The sequence below is a fragment of the Amia ocellicauda genome, chromosome 13 (assembly GCF_036373705.1).
Source record: "Amia ocellicauda isolate fAmiCal2 chromosome 13, fAmiCal2.hap1, whole genome shotgun sequence".
NCBI classification, from domain to species: Eukaryota; Metazoa; Chordata; class Actinopteri; order Amiiformes; family Amiidae; genus Amia; species Amia ocellicauda.
This window is the reverse complement of record NC_089862.1, coordinates 35,366,352-35,391,352: the sequence shown is the minus strand read 5'-3', so window position 1 is coordinate 35,391,352 and position 25,001 is coordinate 35,366,352. Positions and strand designations below refer to the sequence as shown.

Here is a 25,001-nt window from a genome sequence, read left to right as displayed (position 1 = left end):
TAGGTCTGAGGGCCTGGGTTATGTTTAGATTATTAGTGGATGTTTTTCTGAGAACTACAGGGCAGGCTTTGACCTGTGGAAGACACTTTGTAAAGTATTTGTTTGGCATATTTCTACTCAGGACCACCGTTTCCTTTTTAGGGTTGGTTTGGCAAACTTTGCTCTTTAAAACAGAACAAACAAGGTCACATCTAGTATTTTTAGCACCAGCTGTTTGCAGGGACTGGTGTTGACATGTGGTGGCATGAAGTAACAATCCAGACACACTTACACTCTGCACCCAAACTGCACAACAGACGGCGATAGAGTGTGATCCACAGCAGTCACAGGGAATAAACTATTTCTTTATCTCGTTTCTATAAAGGACATCCTCCTTATGTGTTGTAAAGTCATTCTCATTAAATACATCTGTCAGTGAGAGAGCAGAATCTCATACGTGATGCAGAAGAATGCCTCGGACTAAGACTAAGTGTACTGATGCAACGTGTGTAACCCTGTTTAATTGATTTGTATCTGGCCAGGGTCATGCAGTTTACAACCAAATAAGAACATAAGAGAGTGTCCAAGCGAGAGGAGGCCATTCACCCCATTGTGCTCGTTTGGTGTCCATTAATAACTCAGTGATCAAGGATCCTATCCAGTCTGTTTTTGAATGTTCCCACATTGTCTCTTCAGCCACATCGCTGGGGAGTTTGTTCAGATTGTGATGCCTCTCTGTGTGAAGAAGTGTCTTCTGTATATCATTCGACAGAATCTCCACAAATCCTTATATACATTTCTGATCCTTCTTTTCTATGTGGAAGGTGCTCACAGGAGTGAGAAGGAGCTTCAGAAATATACTGAGAGCTAGATTGTTGGAAGAAAGAACTATTTACTCCATGCAACAGACAGACTGCATGAAGAAGCTCAGGTTAGTTCAGCACAACCTCCGTTACAACATAGACAATTGTGTGATAGTGTGACTTAATCGGACACCTCTTCGTGTTTATAGAGGATGCGGTCATCGACAGCCCTGCCTCACTGACCAGTTTTGCACCACCCCTCCGCCAAGAATGCATCACTGTTTTTGTTGAGTCCACCACCTTATAAGCTCCCTCTCTGAGGACGTGCAGAGTCACCACGTTCAGCACAAGTCAACATGTCGGCACACCCCATGCGGTGTCATCCCGGCGCTTCCCTGGATACTCCTGCCACGAGTCATGGCAGCAGCTGGGTGGCCGTGGCAGGAACACAGACATCGACTGGCCTGTCATGCGGCAACACAAGCCTTTGGCATCTACAGTCTGTATAAACCAGTGTTGCCAATTTGACAGATCCAAAAATCATCAGATCAGCCTCAGACGGTCACAATTATGAAGTAAGATTCATCCAATTTGTATCTGCTACCTATCGTAGACCTCCTCCACCTCTCGCATGGACAATCGCTATTAGGCAATCGCATGAACATGGGCGCTGCTAAAGGCATCCGATCTGGTGATAAATCCACTACGTTGGAAAAGTGATTTCAGCTGCAGCCTTGCGACACACGTTTCACATGGCTGAGGACTACGTTTATAACAGCAGTCAGTCGCTCCCGTCGCTTGTTTTGGATCAATGAGAGCTCTGTACAGTCTGTACCACCCCTGAGGGCTGAGACGGATGGCACCAATTGCTGAAAACTAACCTTTGGACTTGGAGACGTTTTCCAGTATCTGTGGCGGTCAACCTTTTTTTTTGTCATTAGTTTCCCAAATGGACTTAAGTCAATTACCAGCCTGGGAGTAGACAGCGTGTCATATTGCCAATGGCGGTGGTAATTCAACCAGTTCATGGTGGGGACAGCTTACATCGGAGATGATCAAACCCAAGGAGATAGAGACCGCTCAAGGATCGCAAACCGTGGAGAAACGTGCTATAGCAGAGATGTGTCTCAGATGGTCCACTGGTGAAATAACACCAAACACAAAACAGAGCAGACACAAAACCAGCCAGGGAATTAGACGTTAGGTGAGGTCTGAGGTAGGGAGTCTTGGACAAGGTTTACATTTATACCAAAAGTGTGGGAGTACTTTAATATGCCAGATGTAAGCAGCAGGCAGATATATTTGAATCGGACTAAATAACATGTTAAAGATGTTATGTTTTATGTACAGTACAGTATTATACAGTAAACATCTTAAGTTAACACAATACATCTTCAATAAACCCATCAGAAAGACCTTTGACACCTGCAGTTCCCTACAATTAGAAAGAGTGGTTTCATTTATGGTTGTTGAAACTAATCATATAAAATCTATTGCACAAAGAAGAGGTGAGGTATAAACAATGACACCACCTTTCAGCTGTAATATTTCGTGTTTTTTCTTGAATACCACATTTGTTAATTATTATTAATGCCAAGCTGAGAACCCACACGCCCATTCATTCTGCCCAAGGGAAATATGTCTGTGTCAAAATATGGATGCGTTTTTAAGGCATGTAAAAAAACAACTGCAATGCTGCAAGGTACGACCTACAACGAGTCCAATAGCCGTTGACGAGCCCAGCAGCACCGCAGACGGAAACGTTCAGGTTTCAGAGTAAAGCAACGTGCTCTCTGTGCAGGTCGACGTGAATGCCTTTCACTTCCCCACCGTCGCAACTCTCACTCTCTGTTCCTGACCCCCAGCTTCTGGTTTACAAATGATCTGATTGCACTGGGGAGGGGGGTTGTGAAATAAGCGGCCCTGTCTTTTTAAAGAGAGGAGGTGACTGAGACCGGGAGTGAGGGGGAGTTCAGACGCGCTCCGACTACCCAATTGCCGGGGTGTGTTGTTGTTACTCAACCGCTGGAATCCCAACATCTGCCCCTTGTGACGCACGTCTGCGGGGAGAGCCGCCAGCGGGCCGCGACGTCACACGGGGATCCGCAGGCAGCAGAAGCCGCAGTCCTGCACTCACGGCGGGGGACGGGGACAGAGACGCTCCGGCGCGGCATCGGAGGCGCAGGAGACAGAAAAGAGAAAGAAAAAGAGAGACTGCAGCAGGCGGAAGTTGTGTGTGTGTGTGTGTGCTGTAACCTCGTCCTTTGCAGACCTCACTGAGTGCTGTGTAGGAGCACCGGGACAGGGGAGAGGACAGTCTCCAGCCAGCCCCCCACGCCTGGGACTGGACACGGATCCGCGCTGCCGGGTGCGCTCGGGCCAGTCCGGGGCTCATCCTCCGCTTTTCCCTCCTTCAGTTGAGGGGCTTTTTCTTGTTCCCCCACACTGGCCTGCTGCTATCTTTCTTGTTTTGCACCGCAGTCCTCCAGTCATTTGATTGCCCCTCAGGATTAAAACCCCTGCCTGGGAGCACTGAGGCGCAGGCTGCTGGCGTCGCCGAGAGAGAGAGCCGCGGCTCGGCACCAGCAGCAGGAAACCAGCCCGGAGGCACGACGGGGCGGCTCGGCTGTCTCTTCAATCAATTAGTCAATTTACGGGTTTCATTTCGCCACAGACGCACAGACAGAGAAACAGCAGCGGCGTTATTTGCGGATCTTTTCCCTGGATGTGAGCTCGCCTCCGGGCAGAGACGGCGGCTGGGATCCGATGGGACTGGCGCTCCGTGTTTGCACTGGCCGCTGATTTATTTGCGCTCATTAATGCCGGTGCTGTGATGCTCGGCGCTTGAGCCGCCGCAGTGCTACAGTGTATCCAGCTCGTCAGGATGATTCGCAGGGGGCTGACGTAGCTCTGGTTGTGCACATATCTATTTATTATAATTATTATCTGTATTGTGTGTATAGAGGGAGAAGGGGACCGAGATTACATTAGTAAATACGCTGAGCTCCAGCTCCACACGACGCTCGGCAGGCAGGCAGGCAGGCAGGCATGGCAGACGGCGGTCGAGGGAAGCCCGGCAGCTGCGGCGCCGACAGCCCGAGCGGCAGCCCCGTCCCCGGGCGGAGGAAAGCGCAGCCCTCGCCGGGCTCCCGGGCCAAGCAGCAGCTGGAGGCTGCCGGCCACAGCTTCAAGAAAGTGACCCTGACCAAGCCCACCTTCTGCCACCACTGCGGGGACTTCATCTGGGGGCTGGCCGGCTTCCCCTGTGAAGGTAAGCGGTTATAATTGTTACTAAAGAAAAGGGCAACACTAGGCTGTTGCTGTTGCAGCAGCTCAGATGCGTCTCTGCTTCAGTGTCTGAAATCCCGGGAGGGCAGAGCTGTGTGCAGTAAAACCTGGCATGGCCTTGGCGCTCACTATGCAGTAGGCATTTGCTTGGGTTTGTTATAATTGTGTGGCACAGTCTGATCTCCAGGCGTCAGCACAGCCTTTTTTAGGGAAGTAAAGGTTCCCAGAACTGTGTGTTTCTGTGCATTTCACAAATGTTGTTCATTTGCTCTTTCCGCCTCAGATGTGCAGCTCAGGGTGGCTTTTGCACACATTCACTAGCAGTGTTTCCCACACGGATAGACCAGACGGTTCTCCCAGCTGTAACCTATTAAAGCAGTCCTTGATTGATTTAAATGAAGCTGGGCGAATTGGCCGTCAATAGCATTATTATGTATTTTTACATATAGGCCTTTGAAAAACAATTTGTGTAATGTGATTTCTGTTAATGTGTCCTCTATATGCACACAATTGAAGATAATCCGTTTAAATGGTTTATTTTGTATTAAACTGCAACCCCCCCTTTTCCAATGTTAATAGTCAGTCCAATCTCTGCAGAGATGGGCTCCTCTGAGACCTGTCAGCAGCTGTCAGTCAATATAAGAATCATATTTTTGAAATTGTGCTAGTTTACGACATGCTTTTTTTCCTTATGCCTAGATTCTTCTTACTGTTTTGAGGATCAAAATACTATCTGCCAACATATATTATATATACATGAATCAAATGCCAATTTTGGGTAAACGGCTTGCATTTTTCTTATTTTGTTTGAATCCTAGCATTTAAACATTTTGCAATAAGTCCTATAAGATGCCAAAACAAAAACCCCAGAGGGATATTTCAGATTTTTGATTTTACAGCCACAATATTAGACGCCATCTATCTGTATGGATGATTAAGACCACTAATACCATAAAACCAGAAGATAACATATTTGTGTGTGGTGATAATGTGAGAAGGACATTTTCTCTGTGACCCATCTTTGTCAGAATTACTCTCTCTTATTTGGTACATTTCTCCTGGAACATTACAATTTCAATCCCGGTGAATTAAAATGGACAGTTAGAGATTGTGTAAATATGTAGATTGACAGTGGTTATAACACTAGATTTAAAATAAGTGGAAGTTGTGAGATTGTAGAGCAATATTATTATATATTTTTTTTATTACTCGGTGAAGCACATCCACGGTCTCGGAAAATCATTTTATATTCAGATGGTGACTATGTTTTGTAACAAACGTCAAATGAAAAACACACACATAGGTGAATAATAATATCCTGTCAGTCTCAGGTCAGCCGGCCACAGTCGAATGCCTAAGACAGTGATGTATGAAACTGTCCCAGATGCTCTTTGAAAGTGCGGGAGAAGACGCAATGATACGTAGGTTACTCTGTGTCCCAACAGAATATAGAAGAAAGTTTGCTTGCTATGCATACTTGTGAAGTTGTGATTGTGTAGCTGTATAGTGTGCAATGAAGGTCATGGTGGTAAAATCAATAGGCAGCCCCCTTTGAGCTGAGATAGTCCTGCAGTGATAATAGCAAATAAATTAAAAGGTCTCTGGGACCTGCTGGGAGTGACGCACTTCCATCTGACCATCAGGTGCTCATTTTATTATTTATACTTGCTATTCTTTATTTATTTATTCCAATGACATCCTTCTGCATAGTTCGACCACACGATTGCCTTTGAAACTTATGGGGGGGATTGTAGAGAGTGAGTGAGGAAGGGACACAGATTTACCAGCCAGGATGTAGTGACGGCTGAGGTACGGGAGATGGGAGGGGGAAGAGGGATGGGTTAGGTGTAAGCAGGCATGGGGTCAAAATGCATTCAAATGCACAAATCGGTTCACTACCAAAAACAAACACAAATTCAGATCTGTGACTTCTCTTCCATACAACAGACACTCACTGAATGAAAATACTGCATTGTTGTCTTGTCATTAATCTGCAGGAGCTCTTTCTCCAACATGGCATGCGTGGTACAATTTCTCCAACAACAGCATTAACGCAGTCATCGTATAGTTAATTATATCCATACCTCAGAGGTTGCGGAGATCAACAAGTGAAATTGTGTTGAAGGCAGGTATTTGTGTCCTCATCACCTTGGAGTGAGACGTTTCTATCATCCTATGGAGGCTGCTAGCAAACTATGCTGTTGTCAAACAATAATATTATAACCACTGAAATGTATTTGCTTCATATGGACTGTGTTCGCACATGGCTGCAGCATAATCTACATTTCTCTTTTTACATAAGAGGTGTGAGGTTGAGGGGAAACGGAAGATTCCTTCAAGAAATGACGTTGATGAGTTTGAGTCACTAATCTGAAGCAGTAAAAGATTTGACATCGTCAGGCGTTTATCATTAATGCTGATATTTACAGCTTTTTACAGTATTGTAGGTATCTGTCATCCCACGCTGCAGTTGATACCATTCAAGTTACACACACACACAGGGAATCTAGTCCTTCTGTGAGATCAAGCTGCTAAACAGGTGTGATGTCTTTAGTAGCCGAGTTCAGCCCAGGTGTAGCTGCTTCGGCACTCTGCAGGGATACAAAGTCTCCTCATGCCCTGACACGTCATGTGACCGAGACGCGCTCCACTGCAGCAAATTGACTATAGTCAGAGAACCAGAACACGGCTCTGTGGCTTTCCGAGGAGAGCGTTGGTCTTTGTGAGCTGTACTTTGTAGCTTTCGTTGTTCTGACGCTCAGGGCTTCACATGTAAATGAATGTTGTACTGGTCTTTGCATGTCAGTGATTATCCTCATTAGATTGTAGACAAAGGCTTAGACCAATGTATAGCAATTTGTGTTTACTGTAACTTGTGTACTTTTATTGTACGGATCCTAATCTCCAGCCCTATTTACAAATGGATTTTATTCACGGCACACTTCCAGGTTCCTCGTTATCTTCACCTGACAGTCACTGACAGTAGTTGATGAGTAGCCTGGTTTTAACTCTTTATTTCCCACATCTGAATTTTAAAGGCTCCCTATTCATATGACAAATGCATATTCAGAACAGATTTTTTATAAAGGGAGGCTGTAGAGTAGTTTAATAAAGAAAGCGGGGAGCAAGCAAGGAAAAAATAATAATTGGCGACGTGCATCCATTGAATAATAAATCTGTATCCGTGTGTATTTGAACCCTGTTACTGCCGGGGAGATGGATCGGTGAGGCGTGTGAGAGCTCTCCGATTTGGCCCTGTTGATGTTTTTCTCTCACCGCGCTCCTTGGCGGTGAAGCGCGGATCGTGGCATAGGTCTGAGTGAGTGAGGGCTGTCAGCAGATAACCGGATGAGGAGGTCAGTCAGCCGTCAGTCCGAGAGCACGGAGGTGGTAAGATTGATCCCCTCGTTGACACGGTTGACGCGAGCCCCTCTGACTGACACTGACAGGTTAAATGCAAGCCAAGGCATGATTTAAGGGTCCACGCCAGAAGAGGATGGATTGCATTGATCTTCTTGTTTCTTTTCCTTGTTTAATTGCCTAATTAAACCTCATTCCCTTAAGAGAGCGATAATCGGCCTGGCTTTACGACATGTGACATGTTGCCCCCGGGCTCTGCCAAAGCAGCGATATGTACAAGATGTGGATTAAAGCTTGGCTGCTACAGTGAAACACGGAATTGCAAGCTCCTGACATTTTTGGGAGTTTGCTTCTGGCTTAGTGCTTTGTGGCTCCTAAATATGGAATTGCAACTACTGTAATGGTAAAGAAGGAAGGGAAAAAAGACTAGGCCTGATAGTCTGTGTTCTGGGGGATTAACAAGTTTACTAGTTTAAATTGAAATAGCCAGCATTAACACTTATATATGTGTTGATTGTATGTTCTGGTTTGCAGTTTACATGGCTAACACTTTGTTTAAATTCTTGCACATCGTTAGTCTCTATTGTCTTGAGGACCGACTTTTCCATCACTGCTTTGCCAGAGTGCAACTCCTGCGTTTAATAGATCGCTTTTTGTTGCTTGTTAAAACACAAGTTACTTCCTCGATACACAGAGTTCTGCACCTGAATCTCGAAATTTATTACTGAAACGATGCTCTGTTTAAATAGGGGATGCATTCATTATGTGTATTTGGTGCACATGATTAATTTGAATGCGTTTCATTCTGCTTATTGTGATGCATCTTCAAAGACGCGGCACAAAATGGGAGTTAATTAACCAATTAGCCTGAATTACTGGTTTCCCCCACAGCGAGAAACAGGAGGGGACAAGAGTGGGCTTGGAGATCGGAAAGGAAGAGAGGAAAATGCTCATTGGCTAACACGGGAGGAGGCTGGGCATTGTAGGGCAACATGAGCAAATGGAGTGGTCAGCCAGGACTTGAACTGGATATGAGCAAGGATGAAGAGTCAGGGGACAGTGGGACGTAGAGTACATAGTTTCTAATGCTTTTCTGAATGCGATTGTTTGTTATCTCAGAGCTGCATTGACATAAGAATGTGTCCAATCGAGAGGAAGCCATGCACCCCATCATGCTCGTTTGGTGTCCATTAATAACTAAGTGATCAAGGATCCTATCCAGTCTGTTTTTGAATGTTCCCAAATTGTCTCTTCAGCCACATCGCTGGGGAGTTTGTTCAGATTGTGACGCCTCTCTGTGTGAAGAAGTGTCTCCTGTTTTCCGTCTTGAATGCCTTGAAGCCCAATTTCCATCTGTGTCCCCGGGTGCGTGTGTCCCTGCTGATCTGGAAAAGCTCCTCTGGTTTGATGTGGTCGATGTCTTTCATGATTTTGAAAACTTGGATCAAGTCCCCACGTAGTCTCCTCTGTTCCAGGATGAAAAGGTTCGGTCCTCAGTCTCTCAGTAGGACATTCCCTTCAGACCTGGAATAAGTCTGGTTGCTCTCCTCTGAACTGCCTCTAGAGCAGCGATATCTTTCTTGAAGTGTGGAGCCCAGAACTGTCCACAGTATCCAGATGAGCTCTAACTAGTGCATTGTACAGTCTGAACATCACTGCCCTTGTTCTCAATTCTACACTTTTGACAATATACCCTAGCATTGTGTTTGCCTTTTTTTATTGCTTCCCCACATTGTTTGGATGGAGAAAGTGAGGAGTCCACATAGACTCCTAGGTCTTTCTCATGCGTTACTTCATCTAGTTCTATTCCTCCCATAGTGTAATTATAGTGGACATGTTTGTTATCTGCATGTATTACCTTGCACTTGTCTACATTGACACCTCTGGGAGACACCGGTGCGAGTCCCAGCTGCAGGGCGTAGCGGGGTATTACTGAGAGACGCGGTGGATGAAACGCTGCTCTGCTGGTCGCTGCTCGTGCCAAGCTGTGATTGACTACTTCTGTTGCTTGGCAACTAGTGGTCCACTGGGGCCGGTGCTGGAGCGGCAGGAGGAGACGAGAGCGCATCGCTCTGGCGATGAAATGTGCCCGTTTCAGACTAGATAATTACAGGAAAGTCACTCCAGCTACCAGACATCCAGCTTGACTTAATCATCTCCTTGTTTGTTTTGTTTTTATAAACCTTGTTATCGAAGCTCTGCTGAACCCATTTTAAAATGGTTGGGTTGATGAAGCGTTGTTTTTGCACACATGAGGTACACAGGGGAGAAGGAAACTACCTTTTAAAGAAAGAGTCAATTGTTTAGTTGTGATATGTGTTTTTGTCTTACCCTTGACAGCAGAGTGACTTTACAGGAGATTTGTTATTGGAATATTGTATTAACCTGTTCGTAAAAACAAACAAAAAAATGCTAATAACGTATTTTTTTATATTTTTATTTTGAACTTCAAGATGCGTGAGGTGTCTGGATTGCACTTCTGCCAATGGTTGATTGAGAGGGTGGTGTGATGGGTTTAAGATTTGTTCAACTGCCTGGAAAGCGCGGCCAACAAGCTAGGGGTCAAAAACCACTTCCTGGTGATGTTGAGAAAAGACAAAACCGCCAACGATTAGTCTGAAATGCAGTGGCACTAAGCTGAGTGGTGCCCACGTCAAAAGAGCAACAGAAAGGTGTTGCAAAGTGGCTTCTCCGTTTCAGCTCTATGACACCAATTAGAATCCTTTTACGGTTCATTTGGAAGAATTGTGTCTGGGTTCTGTCGTCGTACTGAAGACGGGAAAGTGGAGCAACATTGAACGACACTGAACAGAATTAATGACACTGTAGAGTTGAATGACATGTTAGACCTGTACAATATGGAAGAAATGTGAATGTAATGTAACAGGAGAGAGAAAGAAATGAATAAGGCCTGGATGCCTGTAATGAAAACCAAACCTGCCTGCTTCTAACTCTGTACATGCAGCACCCTCTCAGTGTTTTTCAAGGGAGATCACTAGAATAATGATGCCGGGGTAATTCTGCCCGAGCGCTGGAAGAGCGTTATAAAGCTGCTTAGCAGGGATTCAGGGTTGAGGCTTTCTTCGCATAGGTAACATTAGCCAAACTCTCAGGAGGATTTGAGAGGAAATGGGATAAGGAACCATAATCTAATCACCTTCAGTAAGATGGCATTCACTGAGGATCTCGCGTAAGGCTTCACACCGCTTTGTGTTGGGTTTTTTTCTCATGTCTTCAGGAGTCACTGAGCCTACAGATGTCTGAGGAGAAGAGACATCATTTGTAAAATCCGCGCTACTAAAATATAAGTGGTCTTGCCACATTCAGCTTGGTCAAAATCTTCAGTCCTGTGTTGCTTAAAAAAATATGTATTTGATTTAATGAATAATAACCCTCAGGTCAGTGTAAATGCCCATAGAATAACAAGATGAATAACAAGACCATAAAAACAAAAAGCCCCTAAGAGTCACCTGTTTCCAAACATTCTGGGTTGATTGACCTTACTGTCAGCTTTCAAGTTGGTTCCAGATGTTTCCAGGTGTTCACCACCCAGACTGGCTAGGCAAGCCCTGCATTATTTTGACACTGTGAGTGGTAATCCTACTCTAGCCATGTAAGCACGTGCCAGGATGTGTTGGACAGCGGGCATAACTCTAGCAAAAAGTTGCCCCAGACCCGCTTGTGACTTCCTCTGAAGGCAGCGGGAGGCGTTCCTGCCGCCGGGGACTTTTGACCTCAGATCTGGGTTTTGTTTAAACAAACCAGGGGTCAGGGGAAGAAGTTAGTGACCAAAATGCACTTTCCAGGCAATGTTCTCTCGCAGGCAAGTAACTCAGAGCAGAACCCCATGTGTAATGCTGCCAGAGAGGTGTGTTGCGTCCCACGCTTTGTCCTCCAACAATCGGTGGCAGTGCGTTTGTTGGTAACGCACATAGTCCTATAACGGGGCTGTGGATTTAGTAGCCTCACATGCTGTTAGTCAGGATGTCAGTATTGCTATTATCCTCGCCCCTATTATCCTCACGACTGTTCTTGGCACTCTCATGGATGACATCATGAACAAAACGCCTGAAATGCTTAAATGTATACATGCACATACATGCACAAAAAATAAGCCAGCTTGTGGGTTTGTATAAAGATCTGCCCATGGCAATGGAAGAGTGTTGTACGAAAGTGTGGAGGTCCATGACTGTGATCGTAGCAACTGCCACATGTCAGACCAGCAGCAGACTTATTGGGACATTGACCTAATTATGCAAGAACAGTAACATAGCTGCAAAGGTTTGTGTAAGCATACAGTATTTTCTGTAAACTGTGGTGAGCAGAAATATGGTTTCATATGCTCTTTAATCAAACTAATACTGGAAATGTACAAATATCTGTTTAAAAGAAAAAGCCTTAGCTCATTTTTAGATCAATACATTCTTAAAGCGGTGTCAGCAACAGGAGATGTGAGATTTGTCACTTTCTATTTGCGTCAAAGTGTAAAGCCTGATTATTTCGTAAGAAACTGATAAAAACTGGGGCGTATGAGGAGTAGCCTCAGATAAGCACCTCAATATTTCACCATGGGCTACTGATTGCATGAACAGAATCGCAACCAAAAGCATCTCTACTTCTTGTGCTCTACATCTTTTCTGCATAAATTATTGGTCTGTTCAGTTTGTGGCTTTTATCTTTTCGTAGCTTCAGAGGTTACTCGCCTACGCGATCCTGTTTGAGTTGTGACTTTATTTTAGCGTTTGTGTGAATTTCACAGGTCAAGATATAAAGGGATTGTGCAAGAAAGTACACGCATACACAAATAAATGTTCTGAGTGTTGACCATGTGATATGAACATTTTCTTTTTATCTTAAGAGTTTGTGTAAGGCTGCTTATATTCAGGAAGTATTTTTAGAAAGCAGTTCTGTTGCTGTAGAGTTGTTTAAACAACTGTAGGACACAGCAATATGACATTATCCAATTTTAGAGATCAGAAAAATCCTGTTCAAGGCCCATATTTTGTGTTGGTTTGTGTGAGTTTTCCCCAGGCTGCTAGAAATGTTCAGAGGTACCTGTTACTACAAAATACCAGCAATCAAAAAAGGCAAAGCTCCACAACCAAAAAAGATGTCGAACTGTATTTGAAGGTTTGCATTCATTCTGTGCAAGATGCATTTCCAGAAGGTGATAACTAACTTCTCTGCTGAATGCATGTTTTTTTGTATGCAACAATTAATGGCCAATCTAGAGTTATTCTTCTACATTAGCACACTGCTGTCTGTGTTTGAAGTCTTGTGGTGGCGGTGCGACTCTCTCACGCACATTGTCTTTGTTTCCCACAGTGTGCAACTTCATGTCCCACGAGAAATGTCTGAAACACGTGAAGACTGTGTGCTCCTGCATGTTCCCCACGCTGGTGCGGGTGAGTAACATTTTACTGGCTACCTCTGTTTCTCGACTCTCCCCAGGAAAAACAAAAACGGGTTATGATTATGCCATTTTGGAGATGTGAAGTTTTACCTAGATTTGTTACATAACAATGTTTTATTCTTTTAGATTATTTTTTTCCACATAAAAGACTTTGAACAATCTGACAATCTCTCAATTTTCAGATCCACCACTTAATGGTAGCTTTCAGTTTGACATTCGATTGAGGTTTGTAGCTAATGCATCTTAAAAGCAGAACTAGCACGACCACCACTTTCGCTGTTGTTATTGTGTAGGATGCAGACCGCTCTTCCAGATCGAGTCAGTCGTCAGCTTTTAAAATGTGTGGTTTAAAACTAGACCAATAATGGCGCATGTCAAATTTCGGCATGTACGCCCTCTGTTCTTTCGGATGTGCCGTATCATAACTTCCTGGATAGCGGAAAAACTATGTGAATCACTAGATGTGTCTTCCACATGGCAACTATCATCAAGCCAAATGGCAGTCTCCAGCAATCACTTTAACCCAGGTGGATTTCAACATTTAGTTAACTTGATCAAGCCACTCGCTTTGTATGAGTTGGCTAATGCACAACAATGTGTGTTGCAGTGTGTGTGTGTTAGCCAGGTCAATATTTTATCCAGGAAGTTATGACACGACACATCATGTAGCTACACTCTCTCAATTCGTTCAGATATGTGATAACGACTCGGAAAGATGCATAAAACAGTGATTTGCTAGCAATTGTGATAGTTCTACTTAAAGTTTTGTTTTTACTTTGGGAAAAGCGAAACGGGTCAGTTTTCTTAAATGTGGTTAGGATTAGGGCAATAATGCAGCGCAGATTTTTGTTATCATAACAGCTTTTTCATTTCCCAAGTATGCCTTCGCTGACAGGAATGTTCTGATTAAAAGTTAAAAATATTACCTAGTGGTTTTAAAGTGCAGTTGAATTTGGTTTCCTGGTAAATTTGACTCTCAACCTTCTTTTCCTTTTGACAAAAATTAAGAGCATGTTTTAAAAGCACAGAAAGTTAATGTTTAGCAATGGTTTAATTTTTCCATCCCCTGCTGACATCACGATCCGGACAATGTTGACAGCTGTGTTTAGTCCTGGAACCAGAGCAGTGTCAGAGAGGGTGCAGTGTTGGTTTTAGGGTAGTTAACCAAAGTATACAGTGTGAATATGCTCCTTAATCTGAAATTGCTGCTCTTGTTCCTGCTTTAAAGAAAAGCAGGTGGTACGTTCCATAGTTCGTCCTTTTGTTGCCAGAAACTGACATTTCTTTTTGTACAGGATATAGTGCTAGTCTGCTCCAGGTTCAGAAATCTCAATCTCTGATTAGTTACTTGTCATGATATGATTATCATCATGGTGTATACAGTTTTTCGATTGCAATGGCATCCATTTGGTACAAAGACCAATATATCCTCCAGAATTGTGATCGATCCTACCTACAGCAATGATTGGTTTTTGATGTGACAATAAAACCCATTCAAAATATGCCAAAACCCAAACTCGGTGTGTTTCACTGTCCTTCAGGTAGAGGCTCAAGTAGAAGAAAACAAATCTGCCCTTAAAATGAACAGGCACAACACTTAGTTAAACATTTCCTTTGTGGGATCCTTCTGAAGAAGACCAAACAAAATGGCTCCCAGTCTGTGTGCTTTGGAGAAGCACAGATCCACAAATGTAGGCCCCAGTAGATCTATCATAAAAGCTTGTTCCTGATTTGCCTTGAAGTAAACTGATTATATCCAAACTAATTATGTGAGGAAAACTGGGGCATTTACAGTAATATTATTATTATTATTATTTGGCTGATCCTTGTGCCCAAGATGACTCTCACTCGCACACATGACCGAGACTTAAAAGGAACCGTAAAAAAGTTGTACGGTGCAAACATCTTTGGAATTTTAACCAAAAAAAGAAGGACACGACATTATGCATTGAGTGCATATAACATATGAGTGGTTTTAGTTTCAAGATGCTTAATAATGGAATTGATTGTTCTGCAGTTTAGTGCATTTTAAGAAAGCCATGTAATGTAATGGATTGGACACTCTTTTCCAAGCACTCACTCATCACAAATTGTGAATATATGCCTTCGAGCCTACACTTAAAAATGAAGACAGATGGGCTTCCCCTGAACATTAGAGTCTTACAATCTTTCAACAGCTCCTTAAGACTCATCGATTCAGATTATACCTGCAGATCATTCTGAATTTCTCCTATACCTCATTCAATCTGTTTTATCCACCGTGATGTCGTGATACTGTGTGAGCTGCCTTGGATATTAGTTCAGCACTCTTATCGTCAACAGACCCATTCAAAGCAAAATAATAAATCAACGACACTGTGGACGGAGGTCTGAAATGGCACTGTAGCAGGCACGGTAAATAATTTAAGTGACATTTTTTAATAAGATCCCTTCTGACAGATTTCACAGTTTCTCTGAAGTTACTGTCTCTGCAACTGTGCCAGTATCTGTAAATCGGCATTTAATCAAAAATTCTGTTAAAACCTTTCTGTGTCTACTAGTCCCCTGTGTCTGAGATAACTCTCATCTGATTTCCGCTGAGGTTTTAGTAGGTTTACCATAGACGGAACATGATTAAACCTTAAAGGACTGCAGTAAATGGGTGATTTCCTGAACACGGTATCCTACATAATTAATCGAGGGAATCATAATGGTATCGTCCAATATAAAATATTAATGGCAGTACTATAGGGAATACAGATCCTTGCTAAATATTGTAAGGATATGACTATAAATTCAATTATTATCGGTAGTTAGAGGGACATAGTTTATCTTTTGGTGAAAGGTGTGCAGTTATGTATGTGGACTTCTGAACTCTCCCCGAAGACTGGCCCAAGTCCACAAACCCCAGTTTAGAGATCACACTCTGCCAGTTCCCTTCTGTATTTTGCTTCGACTCGAAACCCTGCTTTGGTGGCCGGGTTCGTCTCGAGATGCCACTTCTGTGCTTTCCACGGCAGAGAGGGCCGACTGCAGCAAAGGGTTTCCTGTTTATCGCAACGGTGAAGATGGGAAGCCTACAAGCCGTGCGGTTCAGGATGTGGGTACGATGACACAATGAGAAAGCAGATCTACATCCCGAAACCCACCTTGGGGAAAGTCAGTTGTTCTCATTTAGTGCTCTTCGCACTGAGGCCTCAGAGCATTGACCTCGGCGCCAGTTGTACATTTACTAACCTGTGTCTTTTCGCAGTTTATTTTACTGTCAGAGGCCACGGTCTACTACTTCTAAATTGAATAATAATAATACAAAAATCAATGAAGTAGGCCAGAGTTTTCATTCAAAAGGTTCCATCTGCTCAGCGGCCTGTGACCGTTTTGTATTAAACTTTCATTACTCTTTAGGATGCAAAGCAAAACTACCATTTAACAGCTGCTTTACCTTTGTTTAAGTTAAGTGTATTCACTTGACACATTGTTTCAAATTGCCATTGTCTCTTTAACGCATTGTGCAGAAATAATTTGTCTTCTGCAGAGCAGCCGAGTATTTGCTATTACTACAGTGTGTAAGTGTATACGCCATGTATATGCCCAAGGTGAAATCTCTCGTTTTGCCATGTTAATAATGGTTATTATTACAATCTGAAAGAAGCCAACAAAAGTGTAATTTTACACAATCGGCCTCATCAGAAACGTTCCTGTTGTAATTGTAGATCGTTCCGTCGAGTTTAGTTTGACTTTCCACTGTTCTTCGCAGTTCTTGTTTTCCTTGCCCTGTCTTTTGACGCACAGGAGCCGGTCGAACAGTACGTTATTGTGAACGCTGTGGGTGGGGATTTATCGGAGGGAGATAACGTTACGCCCTCACTCAGAAACCGTGTCACCAGGCAGAGAAATGCATGGGTTGGTCCCTGTGGAAAAACAATCCGAATGAATCAAATCCATTGACAGCCCAAACTTGTTTCTTTATAGTTTTTTTTTTTTTTTTTTTTTTTTAGGTTAAGTAACAATATGACCGCAATATACAGCAATATCTGGCTAGTGCTGTGTTTCGTAGGTCAGGAAAGTCCATCACAGGGGACTTTTTGTGAGTAACTTGATGAATTCAGTAAACCAATCCACTTGCAAAGCCTGGATTCTCCCCAGATCTTTATAAAACGAAATCGCAAATCACTTTTGATTTAAAGCAGATCTTCACAATGACTCAAAAATAGAACCGGAATATAACTCTGTGAAAACCATGCTCGGGTGTTTGCTTGATGTGGTAAGTTACCACACTTCTGGTCTGGCCAGCAGTTGCATTTTCACAGGGAGCTGTTCCCAGTGACAAGGCACGAAATGCATCTCAAACCTGCAAGGGAGGGTGTGAAAGAACAAGGATAGGAGCGGCAACCAGCAGGGCCCCTTGTGATCGATGTGAGGCTGGCTTTACTAAGACATCTGTTGGGGTCTCGTCAAAAGTAATACACTCACGAGACATTGCTATGCTGGCAGATTCGTTTTCCAAGGTGGCAGCGCCCACGTTATTGACCTCACCATGACTCAGACCCGTATCGTACTGAATGTACGTTTGGGACATTCTTGGCAGGCATCTGTAATGGCTCTGACAGCCTCACCGCGCCGTGATTGTAGGGGGCGCGATGGCCACTGATCCTGCTGATGCCTGTAATCTGGCAGCCTCCCTCCCATCTCGGGGGTCCTTGCTGACTTTCCAAGCCGGATCTCAGTATCCTGACAGCAGTTGGCATTGATCACCATGCTTGAATTAATCAATTTTTCAGGCAGGGGGAACATCCTGAAGGCTTTTACTGGATAAGCCATGGGAGAACTCGCAGCTTCTTAGCGGATTAGAGTAGTAGTTGACCTTTTCTTTTTGTTTTGCACAATAAAATAAGAATAATACATGTGTTTGTTTGTTTGTTTTAATTTCTTCTCTGGCAGGGTTTGCATCAGTTCCCATTTTCATTCTCAGTTCCATTTCTACATCCTTTTTAAAAACGTAGATCCCCTTTATGAGGTCGGCTCTATTGGAATTGGATCTGGGAGTCGAGTGTGTGTGGGAATCGCTCCCCAGCCCTGTCTATGTCTCTGGATCAATATTCCTCTGAATTGCAGAATGAAACTGTTTTTCTGTCTTGGTGTGGCATTAGAACTGCAGGAGATTTCACTGTGGGCAGCACGTTGCGCTTGACTCTGGTTTACTCTACCAGCCTTCTGGTTTCTACCGCCCTGTCGCTGTGTGTGTCTCTGGATTCACAGCCCAGAACAGAACCCCCCCCCTCCCCCAGTGCACTGTGGGACTGAGACAGAAAGGCCTGACGGCGGCCGCTCACCTAGAGGAACAGGGAGAGGGAGAGAGCTACAGGAAATGAGGTCTCTTCCTGTAGGATGCGTTCTGTCTGTGGTAGGAAATCTCCAGGGAGGGCAGGCGCTCCAGAGGAAGTGTCCCCTCTCCGAAGGAACTCCTACTGCCGCTGGGGGGGGGTCTCCACTGCTACACAAGGTCACGCGGCGTGCCGACTGAGAGAGGCAGGGCTCTTGAACTTCAGCCACAGCTGCTTTGTAACAAAAGGATAAGATCATTGTGGAAAAGCGCTAGTTCCTCTCCTAAACATTATCAAGCTGTTTTCAAGCCGTAAAATCAGGTAGTTGGGCCCAAATATATCCACGCCCGTCTGTGGATTGTCGTGCAGTGATGGTGTTTTCTACTTTACTCTAACTAACCGTTCACTTAGGAGGGAAGTCAGCTGTCCACTGTCTTGGAGGAGTGCCCTCTTGTTTATACTTTTTAATTGTCGGCACCTTATCAGACAAAGCAAACGGCCGTTGAAGGAGTTTCTTATCGTGCTCTCGGTGAAGCCGTGCTCAGGCAGTACTACCTGTACACGGGGCGGTCTTGCTGTACTAGGGCGTGCATTCGGTGTACAGAGGCCGTGTATAAGTTAGGATCCATATCGTTGCTGCAACAGCCTTTCGGTTGCGTCACTTAAAGGCCTGTTTGTTTTCATCGCACCCCCTTTATGAGTTTGGGATTTGAAAGGAAGCTCTGTTTAATCTGTGCTCAGAGGGGGGTGCAACAAAGCAGGCATGCTAAGTATGAATTGAGTAGACATTTCAAATGAGAATCAACACAGAGAAAATACTTTTTTTCTTCTCCTTTATTATAGGTATATTTAGAAATGGGGGTCTTTTACTGGTTAGGAACCACAGAAGCAGTAGGAAGAAGTGATTGACTGGAGTATGACTGATCTGATTTAGTCCAACATAAACTACCAATCACACCTCAGCGTTCCTTCACTTGAAGGAGTCGATGTGGGGTTTGATGAGCCTTGTCCAAACACCTAGTTTGTATTTATTAGTTTCAGCAATGTTTAGTTTTTTTAGTGTTTCTTGTAAAATACAGTTTGAGGCACTGAAGTTGTAGCAATTTTAAACTTGTTTGTTGTAACATTGTGAGTATTAAATACCTTGATGTGTAACAGCAACTGTGTTTTTGGTAAATGTATTCAGTGTGAAGAGTAAGAGTGCTTTTTATACCAGTTTACTCTCAAATAAATGTAGCTGATGGTTGGGGAGACCTTTTCCTCGTACAGTCGGGTCTGCAGTTTGTGTATTGTTTGAAACGATGCATGAAAATCAATGAAAGGTCTATTTTAAGCTCATCTGTACCTTAAGTACTTGCTGTGTTTCGCCTTCATTCATCCCAAGAGAGGAAGGAAGCCATTGACATGTAATGCTGGTTTCCAGCTATTCAGCCTGCTTGGACACAGGAATAGCAGTGACTTCTCGGAAATGCCAAATCAAGGACCTCGGATGGGGTAGATATTTTGGGATGATGGTTATTATTGTGGCTTTGTTGAGCTTGGACTTTGTGTCTGTTGGGGGGGGTTGATTGTTTTAGCCGTACAGCTGTATTTAAACAGCCACGGTAACTTGTATTGAGAAAAATGACATCATTGTTTTAAAAACTGAAAGAATACTCCCCTGTTTATAGATATGCCAAACAATGCATATTTTAATACAAATAAATAATAATGACATAATCAAAGCAGTCATGTCACTGGGTGTTTAGTTGTGACGGATTTGAAAGGCATCATTTTGCTTTTAGATAACTTCGCAATAGATCATCAATCATACTAAAGGCGTCAAAAAATGTCATCTGTGTGCGTGTGTGTATAAAAAGGGTGGGAAACTAAATACATCTGGGATAAAAGATCCATCCCCCCCTCCTTTGTCTGTAGGATTCATTTTATTTCCCCCCTCTTCTTTTCAAACAAATCAAAGTGTGCCACTTAATCACTTGAGTGGGAGCAGTATTTAAAAACTCATTTCATGGTGTAATTATGCCCAGCTTTTCATCAGCCCTGGTAAATATTGTGTCCATTAGTTTAGATAAATTGTATGGCTCTTATGTGGTGACAGGATGCATTCGTATCAGGAGCAATATCTTGGGAGATTTCGGGAGTTGGCTCTTGTCATTTCTATACTTTAAACATGGTCGAGTGCTCGGAGGGAAATCTTGAACTCATCATGGTGGCCTAATGACACAATATTGCATTCCATCACTTACTCAATCTTCTTTAAACCTATCCTTTGTTACTTTTGAGTTCTTGATTGATTCTGTACGTGATTTCTTGAACACAGTAAGTAAATGTGACTGAAGAACATTGTGTTTTTAATTATTATTGGAAGGATGACAGAAAAGATATACAACTATGTTAAAGGGAAGCAACATTATTCTTGGAATTGGTTCAAAGTCCTTGCTGGTAGCTATTTATGGCATCCTGGGCAAAGGTTTTTTTTTTTTCAGCACTAAGCAAGAGTATTGTACATTTTAGGAATTAGAAACAAATGTCATGCAAAATAATAACTACAGCAACAACAATAAAATCTAAAACAAATTAATGTCTATATTGACACATTATCTGCCATCACATTTGATACCAATGGGCACCCAGCGGCCCACCTCTCAGTATCCAGTTTAATCTTGCATATATTCAGTTGTTCATGGCATATAAATTATAGATAAATGGAGACGTATATGTATGATCTTTAATAATGTTTTCATTTGGCCCATGTTTATTGTATAGATTTATAGGTCAAATCTAAACAAAACAAGTTTTTCTAACTAAAACACCAAAGCAACTTGTAACTCAGGTGAACTTAATGCTGGCAGGTAAACATGTCAGGCTACAACAATTCAAAATGCACCTCCCATAAAATATTGATAGTCTGCGATCACGTCTAACAAAAACCCCGAGCCAGGCTTTGTTTCATTTTCCAGTTTGCTCTAATGTTCTCCTCGTTGCTTCTCTCGTTGTTCTGCATTGAATTAAACCAGAGGGAGTCATTTTTAATCAGGTAATTGTGTGGAAACATTGAATACTGACAAGCATATCTTTATTATTGTTATTTTGAGAATACAAACACAAGCTTTATTTTGTATCATTCTTATTAGTGATGTCACCATTATAGTGTTTTTTATAGTCATTGTGACGACTGTGAAAACGAAGCAATTTTTAAAACCTTGATCTATGTTTGTTATAATCCAAGCTCTGCAATGATGTATGTGAGCTACAACACTCCTCTCACACCTTTGTGCGTGTTCTTCGTTTGTCTGCGCATCGGTAGAAGCACAGGACGTGTGGCTTATCGAATCGTCCAGGCCGGGGGTGACCATTATTAGGATAGCCCCGAGCGTGTATTGAGTGCTGGCCCTTGACAGCCAGCTGCGCTCTCTCTCTCGCTCTCCTGCACTGGCTGCAGCCCGGCAGATATTTTTTGTGCCCTCATAAGGGTCAGTGCTTCTGCATCTAATGCTCGTATGCTTCTCTAAAGGAGCGTGAAAATGAACGCAGCTGCAGTCATTCAGACATGGGGAGTCTGCAATAATCTCTGTTCCTATTCTAATTAATTAGCAGAATAGTTGCTGTGTATATTAAACAGATCTGAGGCTGCAATTCAGTGGAGTTTTTGTTGTTGTTGCGGATACCCAGCAGTGTAACAAACCTATTCTATTTATTCTGTGGAGGGCTGTTTAATAGGAGAAATTACTGTTTGGCGTTTTTTGGCGTTTTATTGTTAATTTTGTGTGGTTGTTGAGCGATCCCTAAGGTTCCCTCTATGCTGAAATGTTATTGCTCCTACTCTGTAAAACTCAAGGGGACAGGTTATAGAATATTTTAAATTATAAAACGCATAATTATCTACTGCCTAACAATTCAATATATAATATATATATATATATATATATATATATATATATATATATATATATATATATATATATATATATATAATAATATAATTATCAATATAGAAACCTAAAATAAATCCCCAGAAAAGGTTTTTATCCAGTTGAAATAATCTCACTATATTAGTTCAGACTGTATCTTACTACAACATTGAAACGCATACGTTCACAGAGCAGAATTTGTGTTTTTGCTTTATACCAGTCTTTTTGTGAAATAAAATGTTTAATATTTTCTATTTCTCTCTGTCTTTGCCCCCCCAGGTCCCAGTTGCCCACTGCTTTGGGCCCCCCAGCCACAAGAAGAAGTTCTGTGCCATCTGCAGGAAGTCTCTTGAGGGAAGCTCCGCCCAGCGTTGTGAAGGTGCGGCTCCTGCAGTAACTCAGCCTGGCCTCCAGGGGTGCTGTGCTCTCACCTGCCGCAGTGTGCAGGGCTTACATTGTGCTCAGTACTCAAAGCACTTCATATTTAAATATTTAAATGCCATAATAATGGGTTAAGAATATATGGGACATACACCTACATACCAGTTTTGTTCCCCCACCGCTTTGCTGTCACAACTTCCCTTTTTGTAATTTTTCTTAAGCCTGATGGAGTTTTATAATTTTTAAAGAGCATTCAAGTGAATACAGTACGATACCATTTGATAAGTGTGAGTAACTGGCATCTCTAAAGTATTCAGCCAGCCCCTTGTGCCAGCCCCTGCACTCACACAGGCAGCTATTATAAATGGTATTGAATGTCTGAAAGCTGGTGTGTCCCATCTGCAGAAAGGGCGCAGAATGAAATCCGCTGTGTGAGAGAGACTTCTTTCACCAATGGTCTGCACGGGTCATTTTGGCCCCTGAGAACCTTTTCTTTTAGCCATTATTAATCAGCTACTAAACTAATGCATTTCATCAGGGGAGACTCAAAGGGATTTTGGGAAAGTAGCTTATTGATTTCTGGAGAGGCAAGACTTAAAATGGCCAACAGTTACAGTGCCTTACAGAGCTGCTTCCTGTACGAAAGATAAAACATGCTGGTGGACCTTTCCAGTGAGTTTCCCCTGCTGACCTTCTCAGAGCTACAATATTCCTGTCAGAGGATGGTTACCCCTGTTAGGGAATTGTATTATTTTAATAGCACAGCCGGAACGCTGAAGGTCTTGGACATGAGCTCCGCGAGTCTCTGCCAGGGGCCAGTGGGACTCGGAGGGTGTTCAGACATCAGCAGGGAATGCTCTTCAGTTTAGCACTGTGGATGATGCACTGAGCCTCCACTCTTCCAGTCAAGCCAGCTTTAAAATATCTTGATCCCCAATCCAGGACAACTGCTCTGTTTCCCATGGTGCTCTGGTAATGTGTGCGTATTTGTCTATTCTGGTTTGTGCTCTCCCTGCTGAGATGGATGCAGTGGAGCATCCAGAGTCTCCCCTGCACTTCCGACTGGTGATTTCTCACCTGATCTTCTCTGCCACAGGAGCTGGAGATGCCGGAGAGTCACCGGATAGGGATATTGGCACTTTGGAGCATATATTGGCATAAATGCTTTATATGTCTAGAAGTTCAACCTGTGCTTGATTTGAGGAGTCTGTTCTCTGGTTTGGTTATGGCAACAGATAGTGGTCCGTTAGGATGTCACTTTTACACTTTTGATGTCTTAGAAATGGGGCACCAAATAGAATCTAGTGGACCCGTGTTGTATGCTGATGCCTTTAACCATTGCAGCTGTAAGGGTTTTCACAGTACAAAAGCTGTATAGATTGGGAAACAAGAAATGTGGAATGTCCCACACTAGGGGATTCTGCGGTTAAATGGTGTATAAAAGAATTATGAATTCAATAAATAACATCATGCTGGGTTATAACATCCACTGATTGGATTCAAGGGCTCATGAGCATCTGGCCAGTCCTCCACTGTCAGGTCCCTTGCAGCCCTGCTGGGGTGATGTGATGAAATCTGAGTTGTGCATCTTAAAGGGGGGAACATGATTAGAATGACAAATTTCCGATCTTGTTGTTTTTGTTGCCGTTCGCTGTTTGTCAAGATTGGAACAAAGATGGCGTTAAGAGGCCCCTGGCAGTGAGGTGGTTTACATGCTGGTGTTTGGATTGAGTATTAATGCTCTTCAGCTGACCTTTAATTATTTAATTAGTTGGCCATGAGACCTTAATATACAATTTGCGTAAACATATGAGCACACTACTCTTGCTTGTTTTTTCCTCTCCCTTTATTTTTTTCTCCTATTGGCACCCTTTCTTCTTCTTTCATTTTCCTTTTCATCCTTCCCTGTTGAGGAATCCATACGTTTGGATTTTGCTCACCTAGATGTACAGGCAGCGAAAAAAACGTAACTTTCAATAAATTCTCACATATTTTGGGGTAAAATACTCTGCACCCTAACATTATATCCGAGACCCAGGAATTGCGATTCTAGGAGTCTCTGGGCCAGATCGGCAGAGTTTCCAGGTGTGATTCTCATAGACGTAGTCGAAACCGGATGATTACAGTGACGTTTGCGGAGAGGTGACCCCTGCCCTGTGTCTTGCAGTGTGCGAACTCCATCTCCACATAGACTGCGCTCCCTTCAGCTGCAGCGACTGTCGCCTCTGCCATCAGGACGGCCTGCAGGATCACGTAAGTGTGTCCGTAAATCGGTAACCCCTCCGCTACGGCTTTCCCCAGAAGCTACGCTCCGGTGTACCTTGGCTTGGAGTCGGGCCTCAGTCACTTATTTTGGGAAGGTTAGAAGATGTAAGCCCTTCTCTGCAATTTTAATTTGATACCTTACTTTTTGGCAGAATGACATGCCACTATTATTATTATTCATTTTAAAGAGGTGATTATAAGGAAACGGGGCAGGTATTCTCCAGGGTGACAGTGTAAATATTTAGTAATAGAAAAAAGTTGCTAACCTACACACTAAAAAACAGAGGAGAGCAGCACT

General features: G+C 43.2%; 1 protein-coding gene across 1 annotated transcript in view; it reads left to right on the top strand.

Annotated features, from left to right (window-relative positions):
• Positions 1–2,584: 2,584 nt before the first annotated feature.
• dgkq (diacylglycerol kinase theta) overlaps positions 2,585–25,001 on the top strand; it is a 43,298-nt gene continuing 20,881 nt past the window's right edge. The window contains exons 1-4 of the mRNA XM_066720748.1: positions 2,585–4,053; positions 12,756–12,835; positions 22,337–22,436; positions 24,606–24,691. Of these exons, the coding sequence (XP_066576845.1) occupies positions 3,831–4,053; positions 12,756–12,835; positions 22,337–22,436; positions 24,606–24,691 (489 nt within the window). The 5' untranslated portion in view covers positions 2,585–3,830. The remainder of the gene's footprint in view (positions 4,054–12,755; positions 12,836–22,336; positions 22,437–24,605; positions 24,692–25,001) is intronic.